The sequence below is a fragment of the Alosa alosa genome, chromosome 18, assembly GCF_017589495.1.
Source record: "Alosa alosa isolate M-15738 ecotype Scorff River chromosome 18, AALO_Geno_1.1, whole genome shotgun sequence".
In the NCBI taxonomy this organism is placed as follows: Eukaryota; Metazoa; Chordata; class Actinopteri; order Clupeiformes; family Clupeidae; genus Alosa; species Alosa alosa.
In genome coordinates, this window is record NC_063206.1 from 1,781,785 (window position 1) to 1,802,833 (window position 21,049).

The window sequence follows — 21,049 nt, forward strand, 5'->3', positions numbered from 1 at the left end:
ACAGTACGACAAGGTACATAGGTTACATAACAGACAAAAGAAAAAACACATAGGTGCATGGAGAGGTAAAAAGGTGCATGGAAAGCAAAGGTGAAGCTAGGTGGGAAAACTGGGAAAGTCTGTTAACAATGAAGAGCAAGTTGGAAGAGGTGAGTTTTGATGGCCTGGTTGAAGGATGGTAAGGTGCTTGACTGTTTGATGTGGTCGGGAAGGGCGTTCCAGAGGGAGGGTGCAGTAGCTGAGAAGGTCAGGTCGCCCCAGGTCCGGAGCTCCTGATGGTCTTGAGTGTGTGTTTGCATCGATGAAACTGAGGCGGCAGGCAAGAGTGTGGTGGATGAGGAGGCCGGAGAGGTATGGAGGGGCAAGGTTATTAAGTGCTTTGTATGTGAGGAGAAGTATTTTGAAGATGATCCTGTGTTTGACTGGGAGCCAGTGGAGGTTGTGGAGGACAGGGGTGATGTGGTCACAATGGCGGGTGGAGGTAAGAAAGCGGGCAGCTGAGTTCTGGACGCATTGGAGTTTGTTGGTGATTTTCTTTGGTAGTCCATAAAGAATGCTGTTGCAGTAGTCCAGAGTCTGGAGGTGATGAGGGCATGGATGAGTGTTTCAGCTGTGGTGGTGGACAGAGAGGGGCGGAGGCGTGCAATGTTACAGAGATGAAAGAAGGCGGTTTAGGTGACATGGTTGACATGTGGTACAAAGGAGAGGGTGGGGTCGAAGGTCGATGACGGTTCCAAGGTTGCGGATGTGGATGGAGGCGGTGACGTTGGAGCCATCGATGTTGAAGGGAAAAGTCTGTATCAGAGTGAACATGTAAGGAGCAGAAATTCTGACTTTTATGTCAATTTCAATTCCTTGACTATGCTACTGCTGGTTGGTGAGTGTTCGTAGTGTGTGAGGGGCACAGCAAATCTGATTGGTGAGCTTCATAGTCAGTCAGGGGTGCTGTGCATCTTGTGCACCAGGTGTGCTCATGTGTTTTTTTTTTCCTATGAAGTGTTTCCTTGCTTGAGATATTTTCATAATGTTTCTCTCTTCATAATGTTTCTCTTTTCATGTTTCTCTTTTCATGTTTCTCTTTTCATGTTCTTTCTCGTTCATGAGTTTCGATAAAAACATGTTCTTCCTCTTTTTATGCTGTTCCTCTGTCCATGTTCTTCCTCTTTCAATGTTCTTTCTCCTTTCAGGGGTTTCGATAAAAACATGTTCTTCCTCTTTTTATGATGTTCCTCTGTCCATGATGGGTTTTGATGAAGGCTTGTTGATGTACATGCTGTGAATTGATGGGTTAACTGTCAGCACAGGGTGAGGGTGAAGTGCCAGCTGGTCGAAACAAACAACAGATGAGCGTTTCTGAGACAACAGCCAGAGACAGAACACAATAACATAAAAGTACCTGAGAGCCCAGGCAGTGGCAATGACACGCAAGCAGTTGCAATATGGCAAAGGCGTGAGCACACAGGTGTGACATTTGAATGCAGAAAGGGGACGTGGTTTCCACCATTGTACAACGCCCCTGAGTGCTGATTGGCTGAGCAGCGTTTTGGTGATGTCCCAAGGAGGAGGCGTTCCTGGGAACCCAGTCATCCCAGCCACAGCCAGTGCTGCAGGAGAAAGGCCAAGCAGATTCTTGTGGACCCCAGTCATCCCAGCCACAGCCAGTGCTGCAGGAGAAAGGCCAAGCAGATTCTTGTGGACCCCAGTCATTCCAGCCACAGTCAGGGCTCCAGACTCCGTTTTGCATTGGTTGCACTAACTGTTTTATTAAGGTGCACCAGCACAAAATGTAGGTACACCCAAATTTTTCATTGCGCCGCCTTTAACGCCACAATTTCAAGGTCACCCTTTTATCACTCTATATACATTCTGTGTCTAAGCTGTTGTCAGAGCATGGACCGGGAATGACAGTATTGATTTGATTTGGGGCCCCCACCACCTTGATGCCATCAGTAACATTGAATGCTGTGTGATCATTCACATCAGTGGCAATCCTAGTCTCTGCTTGTAGAACTGTAAAATGACAGGTCTGGAAACGGGTTTGGTTTTGATGCAGTGCCATCTGAGGTCCAAAAGACCACGGCCATCTAATATTGTTTTTCAGCTCTTTCCCTTGTTTGCAAAGATTTCTCTGGATTCTCTGAATGTTTTAATAATATTACGTCCTGTAGATGATGAACTCCCCAAATACTTCACAATTTCATGTTAAGAAGCATTACAATGACATTGTTTCATCATTTGTGCACACATGTTTACAGAGAGTGATGAATACCCTTACATCTTTACTTCTAAGAGACCTTGCCTCTCTGGGATGCTCTTTTTCATACCCAATCGTGTTGTCAGTTACCCTAATTAGTTGTGAAACATTCTTCCTTTTGTTTTCTTTATCATTACACAACTTTTCAACATTTGATATGTTGTCTGTGTCCTTTTTGCAACTAATTGTGAGTTTAAAGGGCCCTTCTGTAACTCCAGTTATTTCTTTGCCGAATTCTCACTTTTGTTGTCACATTTTTCTCTACGAGGTCCCCCTACAGCTTTGGAGTGCATACTGTATGTGTCAGTGTCTTTTCGCAGGCTCTGCCATGATGAACATCTAAAAAATGAAGCCGCCAAGCCGGCATGGCTAATCGGTGCTTGAGCTAGCCGGCATAGCAAACCGGTGCTTGAGCTAGCCAGCATGGCTAATCGGTGCTTGAGAGGGGCGTGTGAATGTCATAGACAGTAAAAGATATGGACAGAGTCATCACGTAGACGTCAATCGAGGCGGGTGAAGCAAATTTCAACCGTTTCCTGTTGGTCGAGGAGGCTTTCTGCGCAGGGTCAGGGGACGTAAATGTAACGTAGGCACGTAGTCTGACTTGTGTAACTCTTGTGATAGCTGCACCGAGAGATTGGGTATGTAGCCACTTACTTCGTTACCACCATGTCTACATTACTGTTCTAAATGTCCTAGATGTTCGTAGATAAATGTGATTTAATATAAACAGCACTCGGCACATTCATAGCCTAGGCTACTGTCAATCCATCAAAACTTCGCTGAAATGTTGTGCTCCGATGCTTTCGTTCTTATCCAGAGAATACGGTTATTTTGCTCCTGTGCGACGCTTTCACCCGCTCTGGCTGTATGCTTATTACGTCACTTTAGCATTGATTTCGGAAAAAAGTTTATTACTCAGTCTGTAAGCCAGTTATGAGGTTATGACGTTAATCACACAATGTTGTATTACTCCGGAAATAGAAAAAGTTCATATAAAGGCTTAAAACGCTTCAGCTGTAACGTTATTTGATGTCAAAGTGGCGCCAAAATTGAATGGGCTTCAATGGGGATGGCTAGGTGAACTGGTCTACTATTTAGCCTCAGATCCGCCATAGTGTCTACGCTCTCCAAACGTTCACCTGCCCCCTTGGTGATTGTCCAGAGAATGTTAAGCATTTTGTGTTTCTCACTCGTTCTCGCTTCTCACAGGACTTCCTAGTTCAGACACTGCCGGGACGCTAATGTAGATCCTGCAAGGTTGGTTTTCCGCCAGGAGATGGTAGAGGGAGCAGGGAAAGCCACAACAGGTCTTTTAACCATCACAATGATTTCTGAACTGTTTTATTAAGTTGAAAATGTTGCATAGGGGGCCTTTAAGAGATTTGCAGATTATTACATTCTGTTTTTGAACAACTTTGAATGGTGGTGAATAAAACGATAAACGGGCTTGTAAGTTTTAACTAATAAATTTTAAAGGTTTTTAACTGGCAGTGTGAACGGTTTATACAGATAAAAGACGAAAATAGCCGGCTTCAGACCGTTGAGCCAGGCCAGGCTAGGGTAATTTGAAGGCCACCTGGTGATAGTAGCCTAGGTCTACAAGCCTCATAACCCTGAGAACTTTGTGTTCAGACTGTCAGGCCATTAGCCTCTCCGCATTACACCTCGACACGCCCTCGCTTGTGAAAACGTCACCAATACTACACATTTTCAAACAGGATAAGCAGAAAGTCACGTATCTCTTTCCTATCCTGTATGCTATCGAAGTCACTTATTTCTGTCCTTTTACATGTATGTCACTTAATATTAATTTCTATACAAGCCAATACTGCTAAAGAAACGCAAGCAAACACAACATACGCGTGTCTAAATGAGCTATGTACCATAAATGACATTTTACCGTGACTCGAAGAGCTGTAAACAGTGTTGTAAGGCTGTGTCAAGTCTGCTTGGAGCTCCAGTGGAATTTTTATTTCACGACGATGCTGCGTGAGTGCACCCACCAGCCCAGCACCAAACAGAGCGTACAGTAAAGAAAATAGGATTTTGAAGGCAGTAGATGCTCCTAGGGCTGGGACGGTGTGGATGTTTTCTTACCGCGGTCGGTAAGCAAGAAATTACCGCGGTTTCGCGGTATAGGCGACTCTAGCACCAACTGGCCGAACGTTTAGACAACAACGAGTCGACCCCGCCTTCACCTTGACACCACCTCTAGCCCCTCTCTAGCACCAACTGGCCGAACGTTTGGGTTGGGCCAGAAATCAGGGGTCCGTAGCACCAAGACAGCCCCCAGGTGGCACCAGAGGGTACCCGCAGCTGAAGCTGTGAAAGCAATTAGCCCCGACACGGCCTGGCTAGCTCAGCTTTGGCTCGACGGTCTGAAGGGGACTACTTACTCCTATTAGAAAATCCAAACCGAAATCATGTAAGTGAGGACTATGTTAAGTATTGTTCTCATTGACGCCTGTAATAAGGAAAATGCTGAACGTCGAGGACTTTGTTCTTAATCGATTTCAATTTGTAAAATGTATGCAACCCCCCCCGTGAAGCAGTGAGGAAGGAATCCCCCCATTTTGAAAAATGAAGTTTAAGCCCTGATGTAAGAAGCAGAACACAGCTGGCACCACCAGAAATAAATGAGCTAGCTGAAGAGCATTGTGTGCATAAGGATTATTTCCCACAATTGATGTGATGGGAAATATGGGGTTAGCATTCTCTTGCACTGAATCACTCACATATGATGTCAGTTACGTCTGTGAGGGTTCAGGACGTTAGTCCCTTAGGGGTCCCAGAGAGATTCAGCCAAATTATACTACCCCCAAAAACCAGTAGAGGAACAAACATGGAATACAACACAATATGATGCAAAACAATACTATACCATCAAATATTGTTCAATAAAATGCATTACAATATTTCAGCTACATCCACACAAAGGACCAATCCCATTTTTTTTTCTTAACCCAAAAAATATGAAAGTTACGAAAGATATGAAATGCCAAAACCCTTCAAGAAACCAATACCTCATATCAGGGACTTTTCTTTAAACAGATGCAATGAGATTTTTGCCATTGACATTTCCCCATTTACTATAAGCCATTCTCACGCAGACCAGTGAAGTAGTTTACTACTCCTACAGAGTCCACAGCAGTGTGTACTGCCATTTTTAAGCATGTTCTTTCCACGTTTCCAGAATTTGCTGATAGCAGATAGGAAGAAAATAGGAGAGCGATGACACTCTCTGCTCTGCTCTCTACACTCTGCCCTATCCACCAGACCCAGTCGACTAAAACAATCACACCGATGATTGAATGATACCCTCCAAACACTGGGTACAGGCCTCAGAGCTGCTGAGGGGAAATGGCACAAAACTATTACAACGATCTCTCAAGCTACCAGTCGCTCCTTCTCGAAGATCCACAGTGCCACTGACACCCGAAAACTCTTTTCCACCTTCAAAACTCTACTCAATCCTCCACCTCTTCCACCAGCTACCAACCTCACTGCTTCACTGATAAAGTTGCAGCCATCAGTAATCAGACTGACGCTCTCGTAAAGGCTCGTTAGCACTCGCCCGCTGCGCTCCTCCAAGGAATGCCGCCCCTTCACCCAACCCAGCTTCATTTGTAGTCCCCTTATTTTGCCAAGACAGAAAATGTTCCTGTCCTCTAGTAAAAGCATTCCTGTCCTCTAGTAATAGCATTCCTGTCCTCTAGTAAAAGCATTCCTGTCCTCTAGTAAAAGCATTCCTGTCCTCTAGTAAAAGCATTCCTGTCCTCTAGTAATAGCATTCCTGTCCTCTAGTAAAAGCATTCCTGTCCTCTAGTAAAAGCATTCCTGTCCTCTAGTAATAGTATTGGCAGATGTAGTAGTAATTCCTACCCAATGTCTCTTCTGCACTGATGGGATGCCCTGAAGAAGGCCACATGCCGCTACGCGTGGGCATTTTAAAGTTGTCCTTTTAGGACATGTCATTTTTGTAATAAAGACATTTTAATTAAGGAGTGCCTCGGCTATCAGAGAATTCTTTCTCTACACTGCCTCTAAAGATGGGGTGATGGTTCCAGGAAGTGACCTTTGGCCGGACCTGAACCTGGCTCTCCATGGGCACTGGGTCGTTATACAGTGCAGGTCTCCCAGGGTCCTATTGCCCCTGTGCCACAGGATTAACCACATTGATGGAGGCAACCGTACTTTTGACCCTCTCAACAGACAAAAAACCATGTCCCCTCTTACTCCTAGCAATTGAGCTACAAGGGAGAGTGGCTCAAATCTTCCCCTATGAAATCGCACAACCCTTCAAGAACCTGACACCTCATCTCATAAATGGCTTTTACCAGAACTGATGCAACGGACATTGATAGACATTTCCTTATGAATCCCATATGGCAAATATATTTATTTTTCTTTTTAGCATTTATTTCAAAACTAGTACACACTAGTGCAGTCAATGTGCATAACTCAGAATGGGCTCTGTATAATAATGTATAGGGATAGAAGGCTACAAAGTAAGGGCAAGGGGTGAAATGGGATTGGTCCGAACACTAATATGGAACAACATTTTAAATGTGATTCATTTGGTGATGAACAAGTCAGAGGCCTGTTTACCTTCTGGTTTAACTCCTGTTGTGGGGAAATGGTGGCTGTGTCTAGTGGAGTCACATCCATGTCATCACCCGCTGCAGGAGATGAGCTTGATGAAATGTCAGGAACAAAGGAAGTGGGGGGAAGGGTATGGGGTTGAGATGAGTTCTTTGGGGAGTTCTCATCTTTCTGGGGCTGTTGGGGGGAGATGATGGTGTTTCCTGAGTCTTCTCGAGTCACATCCAAATTGTCAACAGAATGAGAGAGAGAATCGTGGAACGGATCAACAGGTTCTAGGTTGTTGTTAGTGGGCTCTGGGGATTTCGGAATAGTTTCTGTGTGCGCCGACACAAAGTCGACCTGCCTCTTCCACTCATCCACAAACTGCTGAATATTCAGGTTGAACCTTTTAATGCCTTGGTTTGAGATGACCATTTCATTACCCCTGGGGCTATAGAGTTCAGGGCCAATGTTGTCATGGGTGATGACTCTTCCCCCCAGGTCATTAACTATAGCATGCGCTGTACGATTGATCACTTCATGAATTCTGTCACCTGCCTCATCAGCCTTGTTACTAGGAGTCATGCCTTGTTTGTAGAAACGCATTAACAGCATGTCAGACCACACAATCTGGCACTGGGGGAAGATGTTGTGTGTGAGAGTCAAGTCTTTCTTGATTGTGTTTAGCAAGTCTTCCTTTTTTTTCATGTTGATGTTATTGCTTCCAAGATGGATGATGACCATGTCCGGATATGGTTGGTTGCTTTTCACCTCGTGCATCTGGAGCATAAGGTTAGTCCAGGTCATTCCAGGACCTCCCAAGTGGTGCACCCTAATGCTAGGACTATTATTCCCCAGTTTACTGGCATGTTTTTGTGCTGTTGCCATCCTTCTGGCCAAACCTGAAAGAGCATATCCACACATCCAGATTGTTTTATATGTTTCAGGTTTCATGAGTTTTTGAGTTGAGGTGGATGGAGAGCTATGGGGCTGAGCTGTGTTCTTTGTGCAGTTCACATCCTTCTGTGACTGTTGGAGGGAGATGATGGTGTTTCCTGAGTCTTTTGGAGTCATGTCCAAATCCGCATCTGGAGGTAGACCACCGCTGTTTTCTGGTCTGAATGTTCCAGAGGATGAAACCGCAGGAGATGAGCTGGACGAAACATCAGGAGCAGTGGAAGTGGCTGGAGGGCTTCGGGGTAGAGATGTGTTCTTTGGGGCGTTCTCATCCTTCTGGGGCTGTTGGAGGGAGATAATGGTGTTTCCTGAGTCTTCTCGAGTCACGTCCAAATCGTCAACAGAATGAGAGAGGGAATCGTGGAACGGATCAACAGGTTCTAGGATGTTGTTAGTGGGCTCTGGGGAATTTGAGGTGATTTCTAAATGTTCTGATGTTGGGATTAACTCCTTCTCCCAGTTTTCCACAAACTGTTGGAGGTTTTGGTTGAACTTTTGAATGCCTTGGTCTGAAAGGCAAATGTCATTGGGGTAATAATGTTCAGGGCCAATGTTGTCATGGGTTATGACTCTTCCCCCCAATTCAGTTACTATAGCATGTGCTCTGCAATTGATCATGTCATGAATTCTGCCTGCTGCCTCATCAACCTCCACATCAGGAGTCATGCACTGTTTCCAGAAGCATGTGGGTAGGATGTCAGACCACACAATCAGGCACTGGGGGAATAGGTTGCGTACGCGGGTTAGTTCCTCCCTAATGGTGATCAGCAGGTCCTCTGTGTTCCTCATGTTGAGGTTGTCGCCGCCCAGGTGGATGATGAGCATGTGTGGGAGGGGCCACTTGTTTCTGAGTCTGTTTAAATGGGCCACAAGCTCTATCCAGGTCATTCCTTGCGTTCCACTCCATAACCCTTTCATTTTACCCAGCTGAACGCCACACTCTGGCCACATGCTCATCCTTCTGGCCACAGCTACAAGACCATGGCCACAAATCCAGACCGTTTTATCATTTCTGTTGGTACCATGACCTGAAAGATAAGGAAAAAACACAGTACTTTGCGACTTCAGTCAAACACTGCTTGGGTGATTCTATCTGGTTATTAAATAGCTCTCTGACATAATAAATTGTTATTTGATAAGTTTGGTGTTTAGTTATTCTTGAGTAACAAATCATGGAAATATACAGACACAGATCATTTGTATAATCACACTGATTATAAGGAAATAATGTACATCCAGCTCTTAGTCTTTCATTCATCTTTGACCCAAAAGACAATTGAAAGAATGAAAGACTTTTTCTTTCCCTACATTTTTTAACTTTTAGGCATATTTTTTAAATCCCTTTTTCACATTCTTTATCATATCATAAAGAATCATGTGGTGCACTAAGGAACTCAGTTAGAGGGGCAACTCACAAACATGTATTCTAGTACAACTGTAGTGCAGACCTGTATTCTAGTACAACTGTAGTGCAGACCTGTATTCTAGTACAACTGTAGTGCAGACCTGTAGATCGTGTTGTTCTCATTACATTCACCAAAGAGATTATGTTTTCTCTCAATGGTTTGTTGTTGTTTGGGTTGTTTGTTAGCAGAATTAAGCAAAAACTATGGGCCAAATTTTCATGAAACTTGGTGGAAAAGTTAATCATCGACCAAGGAAGATCTCATTAAATTGGGTGCCAAGATAATTTTCCTTTTGTTTACATTACGATTTGGCCTTGCCAAGGGCCCTTCTGGTTATTCAAGTAGTTTTGTTTGGAACGGAGTAGAACAGAATTACCTCATGTGCTTACTAGGGAAAGAAACTAAGAGCTGGGATTATTAGGAAATAATTCTCACTGATTGTTAGAGCAGTAGGGTACATTTGTCTGACTAAACGAGGAAGAACGTACCATGTCGAGGCTGTACATGTTTGGTCCCCACTGGATCAATAGACTTGCCAAGGGTTGCTCCTCCAGGAAAACGCCTACCCTCATCTGACCGCCTATGCATCTTCTGTTCATGCTGGCTCAGGCTCGGTGTTTGGTCTTCTCTCTTCTGATCATGTGGCACTATACTCTTGTCCCGTTCCATGTGGTGCTCAAAACAGTCATTGGCCTCTCTTTCATGAACACAGCGGTCCTCGCCATCCTCCTCAGCCTGTCTGAGGAACTGCACTTCTACACACAGCACTGGTTCCACGCCATCACCACATAAACTATCCCTCCTGAACCTCGCAGCGCGGTCATAATGTCGCAAGTTATCTCTTTGTACTTCATTGGCACTTCCCAGACGTACTTCTTTTAGCTGTTTTTTATATTCCTCATCCATCTGGAAGGGGTCATAAAGGTTGTCTTTGTGGGCTTGTCTGAGAGGGGGCATAGTTCTCTGATGTTGTGGTGAAAGAGAGGTTTGGCAAGGTAATGATGTCATCTCTAGTTCCAAGGCAGCATTTTCAGCCAACTTTTCAGCAATCAAAGCTTCCAACTCTTCCAGCTCCATTTTCTTCCTGGCCAAATCCTCACTCTCCTCATCCTCAATTGCATCAGGATTGGATGATCCGTAGGTGGTAGTACCAGAGGCCTTAGAACTGGACAGGTCCTTTTCAACCTTTGCGGTCATATGGTCTATCCTGGGACTCCTGCTCCGCCTGCGTTTCCTGGAGGAACCCTCACCACTGTTGCTTTGTCTCTTGCGCTGCTCATCTCTACACTCAGGGCTTCGGTTCCTGCCCTGATTGCTGCTCCTATCCTGGTCTCTGCCCCTGTCCCTGTTCCCATCTCTGCTCCTCTTCCTGCTACTGCTACGTCTATTCCTGGGGGAAAGTTCTTTGCTCCTCCTCCTGCTACTGCCATGTCTATTCCTTTGGCAAAGTTCTCTGCTTCTTTCCCTGCTCCTGCTATGTCTGTTTCTGGGGGAAAGTTCTTTGCTCCTGCTGCGACTCCTATATCTACTGCCCCTCTCCCTGCTCGTTTCTCTTCTTATCCATTTTCTGGTTGCTGTATGGTGCCTCTCAAATCGACCAATTTTGCCACCTCTTTCCCGGCTTCTACTTCTGCTGTGACTGCTGCTGCTGTGACTCCGACTGTGACTCCTATGGGAGTGATCTCTGCTCCTGCTGCGACTATTGTTTCTGTTCCACCTCTCCTTGCTTCTCTCTCGCCTCCTTTCCCTGCTTGAGCTACGGTGACTCCGATCTCTGCCTTGGTCCCTGACCCTGTCACTGCTCCTGCTCCGCTTGTTCCCGGTAGACCGCTCTCTGCTCCTGCTGCGACTTCTCTCTCTATCGCTCTCATCTTTGCTTACTCCTACTTGTCTCCTTTCTCTGCTCGAGCTACGGTAACTCTGAGGTCGATCAGTCCTGCCACCCTTATATGGGATTCTGTTCCTGCTTTGATTGCCATGGTCACAGTTCGGGTGGATGCTGCTTCTCCTTCCAGATGCTTCTGTTGTCTTTGTGTTGGGGTCCTCTGTATTCTCTGTCATTGCAAGTTTTACTGCACTGACTGAGCTGGGCAGAATTTGGACATGCGTTCTGTAGCAAAAACAAATAAATTGTAATGTCTATTAATAATGAAACTTTAGTAAATGTTCCACTGGTAAATGCAAGACCTGTGCATAGAGAACCAAAAACGTACCCTGTTTTGGGGCCATCAGAATTGATTCCTGTGTCTTTCTGTATCCTTTCCTTGGTGTTTGTTGGTTGGATGGTAATCTTCTGTGTACAGGAAGTGCACAAGACAAGTATTATCAACAAATACATGGTATTTATCATTTTATTTTATTTTTTTTCAACTGAGGTCAACTGAGGTTATGAACTTGTTTGTGATTTGCTGTAGATATAAGTTTCATCCTTATGAAGTAGATATAAAAACATTCTCCAAATAGGAACAGAACCACAAAATTAGAAATGGGAGTTAAATGTGAAAAACCAATTACTGCACCTTTTGTGTCTGTGTTGTAGTGGGGCCCTCTAATGGTGGCACAGAGGTGAACACTTTCTCTGAATGTGTTGTAGTGGGGCTGTCCAGTGTTGGCACAGGGGTGAACATTTTCTGTCTCCTGATCCTGATGGCTTGGTAGCCAGTCCCAGCCACCGTGTTCTGGACAGACCAAGAGGAATATGAACGTATCTGAATATAAAGCTATCTAGACACCAGGTAAGATTATTCTGAATTATCCTAAAAAATCCTTTTTGAATTTTTTGTCACTAGGTGAAAGGCAACATACTGGCACTATAGTGAACTCCACATTCTCTGAGTGGGAGAGCTTCTTGTCTTCCAAGACCTCACAGAAGTCAAAGACCAGTTTGGGGTCCTGAGAGCACTTGATGTATCCAAATGAGTTGCTCAAGCCAAGAACCACCCCCTGATAAAGGAATGCACTCCGTCAAGCAATTGATTTTGTACTGATAATGACTTGGCATTACGAACCACAATAACATATCCGTAACTACACTAAACTTCTCCAAATATTAATTAACACACAAAGAGTCTTCTCTGGCACCTTCGTTGCTGACAACTGAGCATTCACCAGACTCACTATTTTGCGTTGCTCCTCTGTGTGATCGCACTCAAAGGTGTCGGCCAGGATCTCCACGATGACGGCCCTCTCTGCCTTGGTCTTGAGGTTGGTGGATATTTTAAACTGAACTTTATCCCCAACCAGCATGGTGGCCTTCGTTAGCACATCGTCTGCACTGAAGCTCAGCTTCTTCTCCACTCCCTCCACAACGGCCTTCAAACTACCAAGAGGAAGGTCCTGCAACAAATACAACAGCAATAACTACGGAGTACCTGAACAACTGGATTAGCTCACTCACAGTGCAAAGGAGTCTTCTCTTTACCCAGTTCTCTACCAAACAGATAATAACAACAACAATAATAATAATAATAATAATAATAATAATAATAATAATAATAATAATAATAGGGCAACTCCACGCAACACTGTCACGTCCATAACGCCAGCTGAATACTATGTCATTGTGTTGGCGTTATGGATGTGACAGTTTTGCGAGGAATTGCCCAATAACCTTTATTTATAGAGTGGTTTTCTAAACAAAGTAAAACGTACTTTACATATATAAAAGAGAACAAAAATGTAATGTCAACCATATCAACAAAGGCAAGAATAATGAAAATGGAATTAGAGAGTATACAAGGCAAAACAGCAATGATAGCCAAACTGTTTATGACTACAGCCAACATCAGACTTGCTACCCCATTTACTACAGGTGCGGACATCTTCCAACAGTGGCGTTACACGAAGAGACTCTACACTTCTGTGGTACTGTTATGATATTTGGCTGTTACACGAAGAGACTCCGCAGTACCACAGAAGTGTAATGATATTTGAAGCCTTGACAGTAGATTTTTCTGGTACCCAACAAAAGTTTACACTCGTTAAGATCCATAGACACTTGTTAAGATCCATAAATAGACACTCGTTATCATCCATAAATAGACACTCGTTAACATCCATAAATAGACCCTTGGTTGTTCTTAGACTAGAGTGGTCCATTAAATTTGTGATGATAACCAAAAACCCATGAGAGAAAATAAATGATTAAAAACCAGCAAAGCATAGCTTTCCCTTTGCCTTCCATTTACTGAGCCAACAATATGAACAATACCCATCGTTTGATTGTGTTTATGCCCACAACCAACATACACACTTGAACTTAAACTGTGTCCATTAAAGTCCATATATAACTTGCCTTAATTGGTAGATTACTGACGAGTGTGTTCTGTTTTGGAGGGACTCTCAGCACAGTTCCCTTTGTGTGTTCAGTCCTTACAACCACAGGCCCGTCTGGCTCTTCAAGAGATGGCTCTGCACCACCTATCGGTCTCCACTAGAGGGAAGAAATAACCAAAGGAAAAAGTTTAACCAAGCACAGGGCAACTCATCACGTACATGACATTAACATCATACAATAACTTCCTTTCTTGTCTGATGTGTTCATTGACATTTAAAAAATAACTTTTGTAAAGATTTGTTTAAAGCCCCCCTGTGAAAGAAAGTCTCCCATCTAGTGGTTAGGAGTTATATAGCAACCAACGTCTCAAGCGCTGCCTCGTTTAGAACTACGAGGGCCGTCACACATCAAAACTGGCACTAGTTATGGACTCTTAGGCACATCGAAGCATAAACTTGTCTCTGAATAAGCAATAGCTACATATTAATAAAATGTTGTGTACTATTTTATTGTCATTGCTTGTGTGTGATGCCAATGAAACACTCTTTCGGAGACGGAATAAATAGTTTCATTTTGCCTGTTAACCGAGCTAGCTAGCTATGTTAGCACAGTAAACGGAAAGTGAATGGGAACGGCTAGTTATGTTTGCAGGTAGCAGCTAAGGACTTTGGTTAAACTTGTATATTGTTGCAAAATAACCTGAAATAACACACAATCAGCAACTTTGTGGTAGTCTAATGGTCCTAGCAAAACTATGTTAGGTTAGGTTGTCAACTGTCTCTGGGTTTAGAAACTACATATCAAGTGAGCCTGTGACAGATCACGAACAAAGTTATTTTTCTCTTTATTTATTTTGTTGGAAAATACGATTTCAATGTCGGATTGTTAGGAAGAAATATATGACTTGTAGAAAATGGGCTCGTAAGTTACATTGCTGAATGTAGGAAAGTTCTGCAGATGAGTCCAAGCTAATGTTTTTTCTATGCATGCAGACGGCAAAGACTGAGCTGTATTTCACATATGTCCCTTGCAGGCCACCGTTTTTTTTTAAATGGCGTACGTACACGGCGAGTCGACACTGCGCTATGTAAATGAAAATGAGGATTTCTAAGCCAATAGGTATGCTTCAATTTGGTGGTGGTGGTAATTAAACATGAATTGGGCCACATTTATGAATGGGAAATGTTGATTTTGTTAACAAACAACTGAAAACTTTACACAGGGGACCTTTAAATGAATACTTTGGTGATTGTTGCTGTGGTGCATGTTTGTTACCTGTGTGACGATGTGGCGCCTCAGCAGCACATCTACTATACTAAGACTCTATGATATTAATAATTTCCTGAATTATTATTTGTGCGTGTTCAATGTGTTGGGCACGTTCCTTTTAAGTGTGAGGAATGTTGCTTAATATGTGATCCAGAGTTTCCGCTAGAAAAAAATGGTGCCGGTCAAAGTGACCAGCAGAGGTTTCGTTTTCCGGACATTTTGATGATATGACGGTCAAATATCCTATTATCGCTTCTTACATCTGAGGCTTCAGACGTTACCAATTTATCATCCATCGCGTCTGGCCTCTGAAAAAACTTTGGACGTTTTAAGTGTGCGCTTCCTATTTGAAATGCAGCATAGGCTATGCGTGTTGTTTAATAGCTTACTTTTCAAACGGTAGAGCCTGTTCATTTAAAAATATAGCCAGAGGACATAGGCTTACATATTAAGGCTTAATCTAATTCAGATTGCGTTAGGGGGACGGGATTATTAGCCAATTTCAATCGGACAATTTGACCGGAGAGATTTAATTTTTTCGGACATTTCATTTTTTTTTTCAGAAGTAATTAGTTAACTAGCCATTTAAACGTCGGCTTTTCTCTATGCGGGGGATTCAAAGTTTCGTGATGCGCGGTAAGGGGCTGTTGTGAGCTTAATGTTAAATGTTTGTTTGTCATTTTCGTTTCTGTCAAGGAATTTACCTCAACATATAGACACAAGAACCACAACACGTAGTATTGGTTTTCTCACAGACTCTCGGTGCCACGAGGAGAGAGTGCTAGTGAAACCACAACACGTAGTATTGGTTTGCTCACAGACTCTCGGCGCCACGAGGAGAGAGTGCTAGTGACACCACAACACGTAGTATTGGTTTGCTCACAGACTCTCGGCGCCACGAGGAGAGAGTGCTAGTGAAAGGTATGAAACCCCTCACCATCAGTCTCTGAACCTGCAGCCCAAAAGCAGTGTCTTTATTGTACAGATACACAAAGAAACAGGATGCCAGACATCTGTCTCCTTCAGCGTGACTTTCCTCAAAACCTACGCACAGACACACTCAGATGTGGGGGGCCTTTTCCTGTGTGTCCCAACTCGAACTCTGTGTCCTTGAGACTCAGCATAATATTTTTGATTACAGAGATGAATTATATATCTGTTTACACAGGTGTTTTATACAATGATAATAATAATAATTCCTTTACAGTTTCCCTTACGTAGGGCGCGACAGAGTGTCGGACAGGGATTTCTCCGGCCTGATTTCTCCTCCACCACTCGGGTACTCTACTACTGTTTACTGTCTAAGCTTAAATGGACTCAAGTACTACACACTGGACCATTAAAGACCCAAGTACTACACGCTGGACCGTTAAAGACCCAAGTACTACACACAGGAGCGTTAAAGACCCAAGTACTACACACTGGAGCGTTAAAGACCCAAGTACAACACAATGGACCATTAAAGACCCAAGTACTACACAATGGACCATTAAAGACCCAAGTATTACACAATGGACCATTAAAGACCCAAGTACTACATAATGGACCATTAAAGACCCAAGTATTACACAATGGACCATTAAAGACCCAAGTACTACATAATGGACCATTAAAGACCCAAGTACTACACACTGTACCATTAAAGACCCAAGTACTACACACTGTACCATTAAAGACCCAAGTACTACACACTGGAGCGTTAAAGACCCAAGTACAACACGCCGGACCATTAAAGACCCAAGTACTACACAATGGACCATTAAAGACCCAAGTACTACACAATGGACCATTAAAGACCCAAGTATTACACAATGGACCATTAAAGACCCAAGTACTACACAATGGACCATTAAAAGACCCAAGTACTACACACTGGACCATTAAATACACACTGGACCATTAAAGACCCAAGTACTACACACTGGACCATTAAAGACCCAAGTACTACACACTGTATTACACACTGGACCATTAAAGGCCCGAGTACTACACACTGGACCATTAACGACCCAAGTACTACACACTGCACTACACACTGGACCCTAAAAGACCCAAGTACTACACACTGGACCATTAAGACCCAAGTACTACACACTGGTAGGGCTGGGACGATAATCGCATTACCGCAATACCGCGGTCACGTGACACCTACCGTGGGTCTGAGCTTGTCACCATCATCACCGAAAAAAAAAAAAATCCATTAAACAAACATTTGGGGGATTCAACTTCATGTAGCCGCCCGCAGAGGTCTTAAGTTGACTGCATAACGTGATTATTGCGGAGGTTCTGATTCTACGTTTTCAACAATCATATTATGCACAATTCCGGGTTGAAAACGTATCAGAATCAGAAATAATCACGTTATGCAGTTAACTTAAGATGTCTGCAGGCAGCTACATAAAGTCGAATCTCCCTATTGGCCTGCACACGTGTGCACGTAGTGTGTAATGTCATGCTGATGTGTAATGTTATGAACCATCTTATGACATCTGATTCAAGGTTATCAAAACAAAGCTTCAAAACTTATCATCAAAAGATCACGCAAACCCGACCTTTTGTGTTGGGGAGCGCGATGTTCCAACATTCCATTTGTTTACTATGCGAGTGTAGGGGAGAACTGGCACAATCGTAACACTTTTCTATTCTCTCCGTTTACACAAAGACGTGTTGCATTTTTTGTTCACTCTGGTGTCAAACAGGGCTCCCGTAACACAGTTGAGATTATGTGTGTGTGTGTGTGTGTGTGTGTGTGAGTGTGGGGGTGTTTGATTTATGACCGTGAGGCTCTCACAGTACACAAAAAAGGAAACACCTTGTCAGTATAAGTATTTAGTGTGAGTGCCCTTGTTATACAAGAGGGTTTATTTGGCAGAGAGAATGAAATATATATAGTATATATACTCTTTTGATCCTGTGAGGGAAATTTGGTCTCTGCATTTATCCCAATCCATGAATTAGTGAAACACACACAGCACACAGTGATTAGGTGCTTTGCTCAAGGGCACTTCAGCCGTGGCCCACTGGTCGGGGCTCGAACCGGCAACCCTCCGGTTACAAGTCCAGAGTGCTAACCAGTGGGCCACGGCTGCCCCATGGGCCACAGCTGGCCAAAATACATGAACTGGAGTTTAGAGATGGTGAAAGTAGACTAAATGTTTCCTTATTTCTTCTTTATGTAATTGTGACCTTGCTCATGGGGAGATTCTGTGGTGATTTTATTTGATCATATACATGTGTGTGTATGCTGATTCATTCACCAGAAAATTGATGTAATACTGTTTGTGCAATGTCATGCAACATTTGCTGAAGATTATGAGACTAAGTCATAAGACTGGACTGTCTAAGTCATAAGATTGAAATGTCAAGGCAGGTAAAAAGAGGAAGTAAAATTAGGTGACAGTGATTCACAGAGCCAAAACGAATACAGGCCCTACCTAGCAACAAGTAATTACACATAGAACCTGGCCAATACATATTTTTAATGTCTAAATGAGGAGGAGTTTCCACCAATATCTCAAGTTCCAAAAGGCAGGACTGTCTGGAAATCATGTAAGTCATAAGATTGAAATGTCAAGGCAGGTAAAAAGAGGAAGTAAAATTAGGTGAAAGTGACACACAGAGCCAAAACGAATACAGGCCCTACCTAGCAACAAGTAATTACACAATAGAACCTGGCTAAGTGCATTCTGCTGATTTTATTTGATCATAAATACTGTACATGTGTGTGTATACTGATTGATTTACCAGAAAATTGATGTAATACTGTTTGTGCAATGTGTGGTGATTTTATTTGATCATATACATGTGTGTGTATGCTGATTGATTCACCAGAAAATTGATGTAATACTGTCTGTGCAATGTGTGGTGATTTTATTTGATCATATACATGTGTGTGTATACTGATTTGATTTACCAGAAAATTGATGTAATACTGTTTGTACAATGTCATGCAACATTTGCTGAAAAATTATGAGACTAAGTCATAAGACTGGACTGTCTGAAAGTCATAAGACTGAAATGTCAAGGCAGGTAAATGGGAAGTAAAATTAGGTGACAGTGACACACACAGCCAAAAACGAATACATGCCCTACCTAGCAACAAGTAATTACACATAGAACCTGACCAATACATATTTTTAATGTCTAAATGAGGAGGAGTTTCCACCAATATCCCAAGTTCGAGAAACGTTCTGATTGGCTAAAAGGGGCCTGGGTTCTTAGGAGAAAGAGACATCTCCCAGGCCCCTAGAAGCATAAAAGGTAGAGCGCAGGCACATTCAGATCAGATCTCATCGGGGAAGTAGCTGTTACCCATCGCTCTCTTGCCTGACGGTCCAGTCCTGACGCTGTTAGAATTGTATCTTCACTGCAAGACGGCAAATAAAGAATCAACAGTCTTCAGCATCTCTCGTCTTGGTGTTCTCCTTCGGGTCCTTTGACATCAGAGTGCTTATTGAGATTGGAGGTTCGAGAAAGTGGTTAATTTTCCACAACAATTCTCAACCTCATTTGCACAGGTCACTCCTTTTCTAAAGGTTGTAAAGAGGTCAAGAGGTCCGGTGTGCGGACTCCTGATTGTTACCAGCGTTTTGAAGAGAGATGTTTCATCCTTTGGAGGTTAGACCACGGACCAATGAGTCCGGCCTCTAAAGAGATTAATATCTCTAAACAGATTTCCGTATCCTCGTATGCACTAAGTGCTATCAGGCCAGCACAGGCCTAGAAACTTTGTTAAACAAACAATACATTTGACAACAGAGTTCAGCTGCGTTTTTTGTCTGCTCCAGAGCATAAGACTTTCCTTCTTAAATGCTTAGCTGAGTTCGCTACTAGTGTCTTAGAAAGTAAGCCCTCAAACGGACAACTTACCCAAATGGAGTCACCTTTAAAAATGCAAACAAGGTGTTCGATGTTCTCAGCAACACAGGGGAGGCAAAAACACAAAAAGGAACTCTAAACTGTCTTTTAATTTCTGAGGGAAATGTTCCTAAAACTTTTTCGTAGCACATTCCAGAGACTGCTATAAAGTCATTAAAACATAGTAATGCAAAAACCTGCAAGAAATAGCTGGAGTTCTAAGGGTTACTGTGGAGACTAGCCAAATCCATAGTTGTGTACAGTACATTAAGCAACTGAATGGGCCCTGACATATATTAACATGGAGACTTACTGTTCTTCGGTGCTCCTCTGTGTCCGTGGCCCTGAGGGTGTCGGCCAGGATCTCCATGGTGACGGCCCTTGCCTGTGTGTTTGGGTTGGTGGATGTTTCATACTGAACTTTATCCCCCACCAGCATGGTGGCCTTCCTCAGCATATTGTCTACACTGAACCTCGACATTGTCTCCGTTCCCTCCACAGTGGTCTTTAAACTGCCGGGATGATGGTCCTGCAAAAAAAAAAAACTTTCAAAGAAAAATAATTGGCATATACCAAAGTAATTATGTGAATAATTAAAGACCTGAGACCAGAGAAGTTGATCAGCTAAAGTGGTGGCCCCTGGAGCCTCTAGAGTCCTTTGAGAAAGATGTTATACTCACAACTTCATCTACGCTGCTGTGGGAAATATTTTGAGACTCTCCCTACATTTTTGTATGACTTATGTACAATATGTTAACTTTGGGAAGAACTGATATTTTTGCTTTTCACTATACGAGTCTCACTAATGCAACATACATTTTAGTACATCCAACTTGCTCTGTGCATGAATGTCTCTCTAATAAAGGTCCTATGACATCCATTGTGAGGATAATGTGGGCTTTCCCTGAGGCAGACCAGTGGCTATGTGACCTCCATTGTCAGGATAATGTGGGCTTTCCCTGAGGAAGACCAGTGGCTTTATGACGTGCATTGCCTATGCTTCTGCCCACAGACTAGCGCTGACATAATTAATATCATGTGAGGTAGCAGCCAATAGCAGGGAGGACTGGGGGATGCATATGGGTTGTCTATTATCCTGAATGGTCTGTTGTCTCAACATGATGGTCATCGAGCCCAGGTTTTGTCATATGTCTGTATGTAATGTGTTTGTCTAGACACAATGTAATTGTGTACTTGATTCAGCATAAGATGGGGCCTTGGCCCAGAGAACTTTGGATTTGCTGTTGAAACAATGTAATTATCTAGGTCAAAGTCTAAGCACAAGATGGTCGTTGGTTAAGAAGTTCCTCTTCCTGCAAAGTTTGTCATGGACTTGGCTTAGTTACCTTATAATAAAGTCTCAGTCTTCAGTATCTGTAGTATCAGGGAGTAGTATTAATAGTATCAGGGCTGGCAAAAAAACTAATGCAAAACCAATGTAGT

At 43.2% G+C, this 21,049-nt stretch overlaps 1 protein-coding gene across 7 annotated transcripts in view; it reads right to left on the reverse strand.

Annotated features, from left to right (window-relative positions):
- LOC125311243 overlaps nt 1-21,049 on the reverse strand; it is a 58,249-nt gene that overhangs the window by 26,873 nt on the left and 10,327 nt on the right. For all 7 annotated transcript variants that reach the window (XM_048269112.1, XM_048269110.1, XM_048269114.1 and 4 more), the window contains exons 6-13: nt 19,920-20,135; nt 13,499-13,636; nt 12,322-12,540; nt 12,010-12,147; nt 11,724-11,882; nt 11,418-11,497; nt 9,693-11,314; nt 6,866-8,826 (exon numbers count right to left, since the gene is read on the reverse strand). In XM_048269112.1, the coding sequence (XP_048125069.1) occupies nt 6,866-8,826; nt 9,693-11,314; nt 11,418-11,497; nt 11,724-11,882; nt 12,010-12,147; nt 12,322-12,540; nt 13,499-13,636; nt 19,920-20,135 (4,533 nt within the window). The remainder of the gene's footprint in view (nt 1-6,865; nt 8,827-9,692; nt 11,315-11,417; nt 11,498-11,723; nt 11,883-12,009; nt 12,148-12,321; nt 12,541-13,498; nt 13,637-19,919; nt 20,136-21,049) is intronic.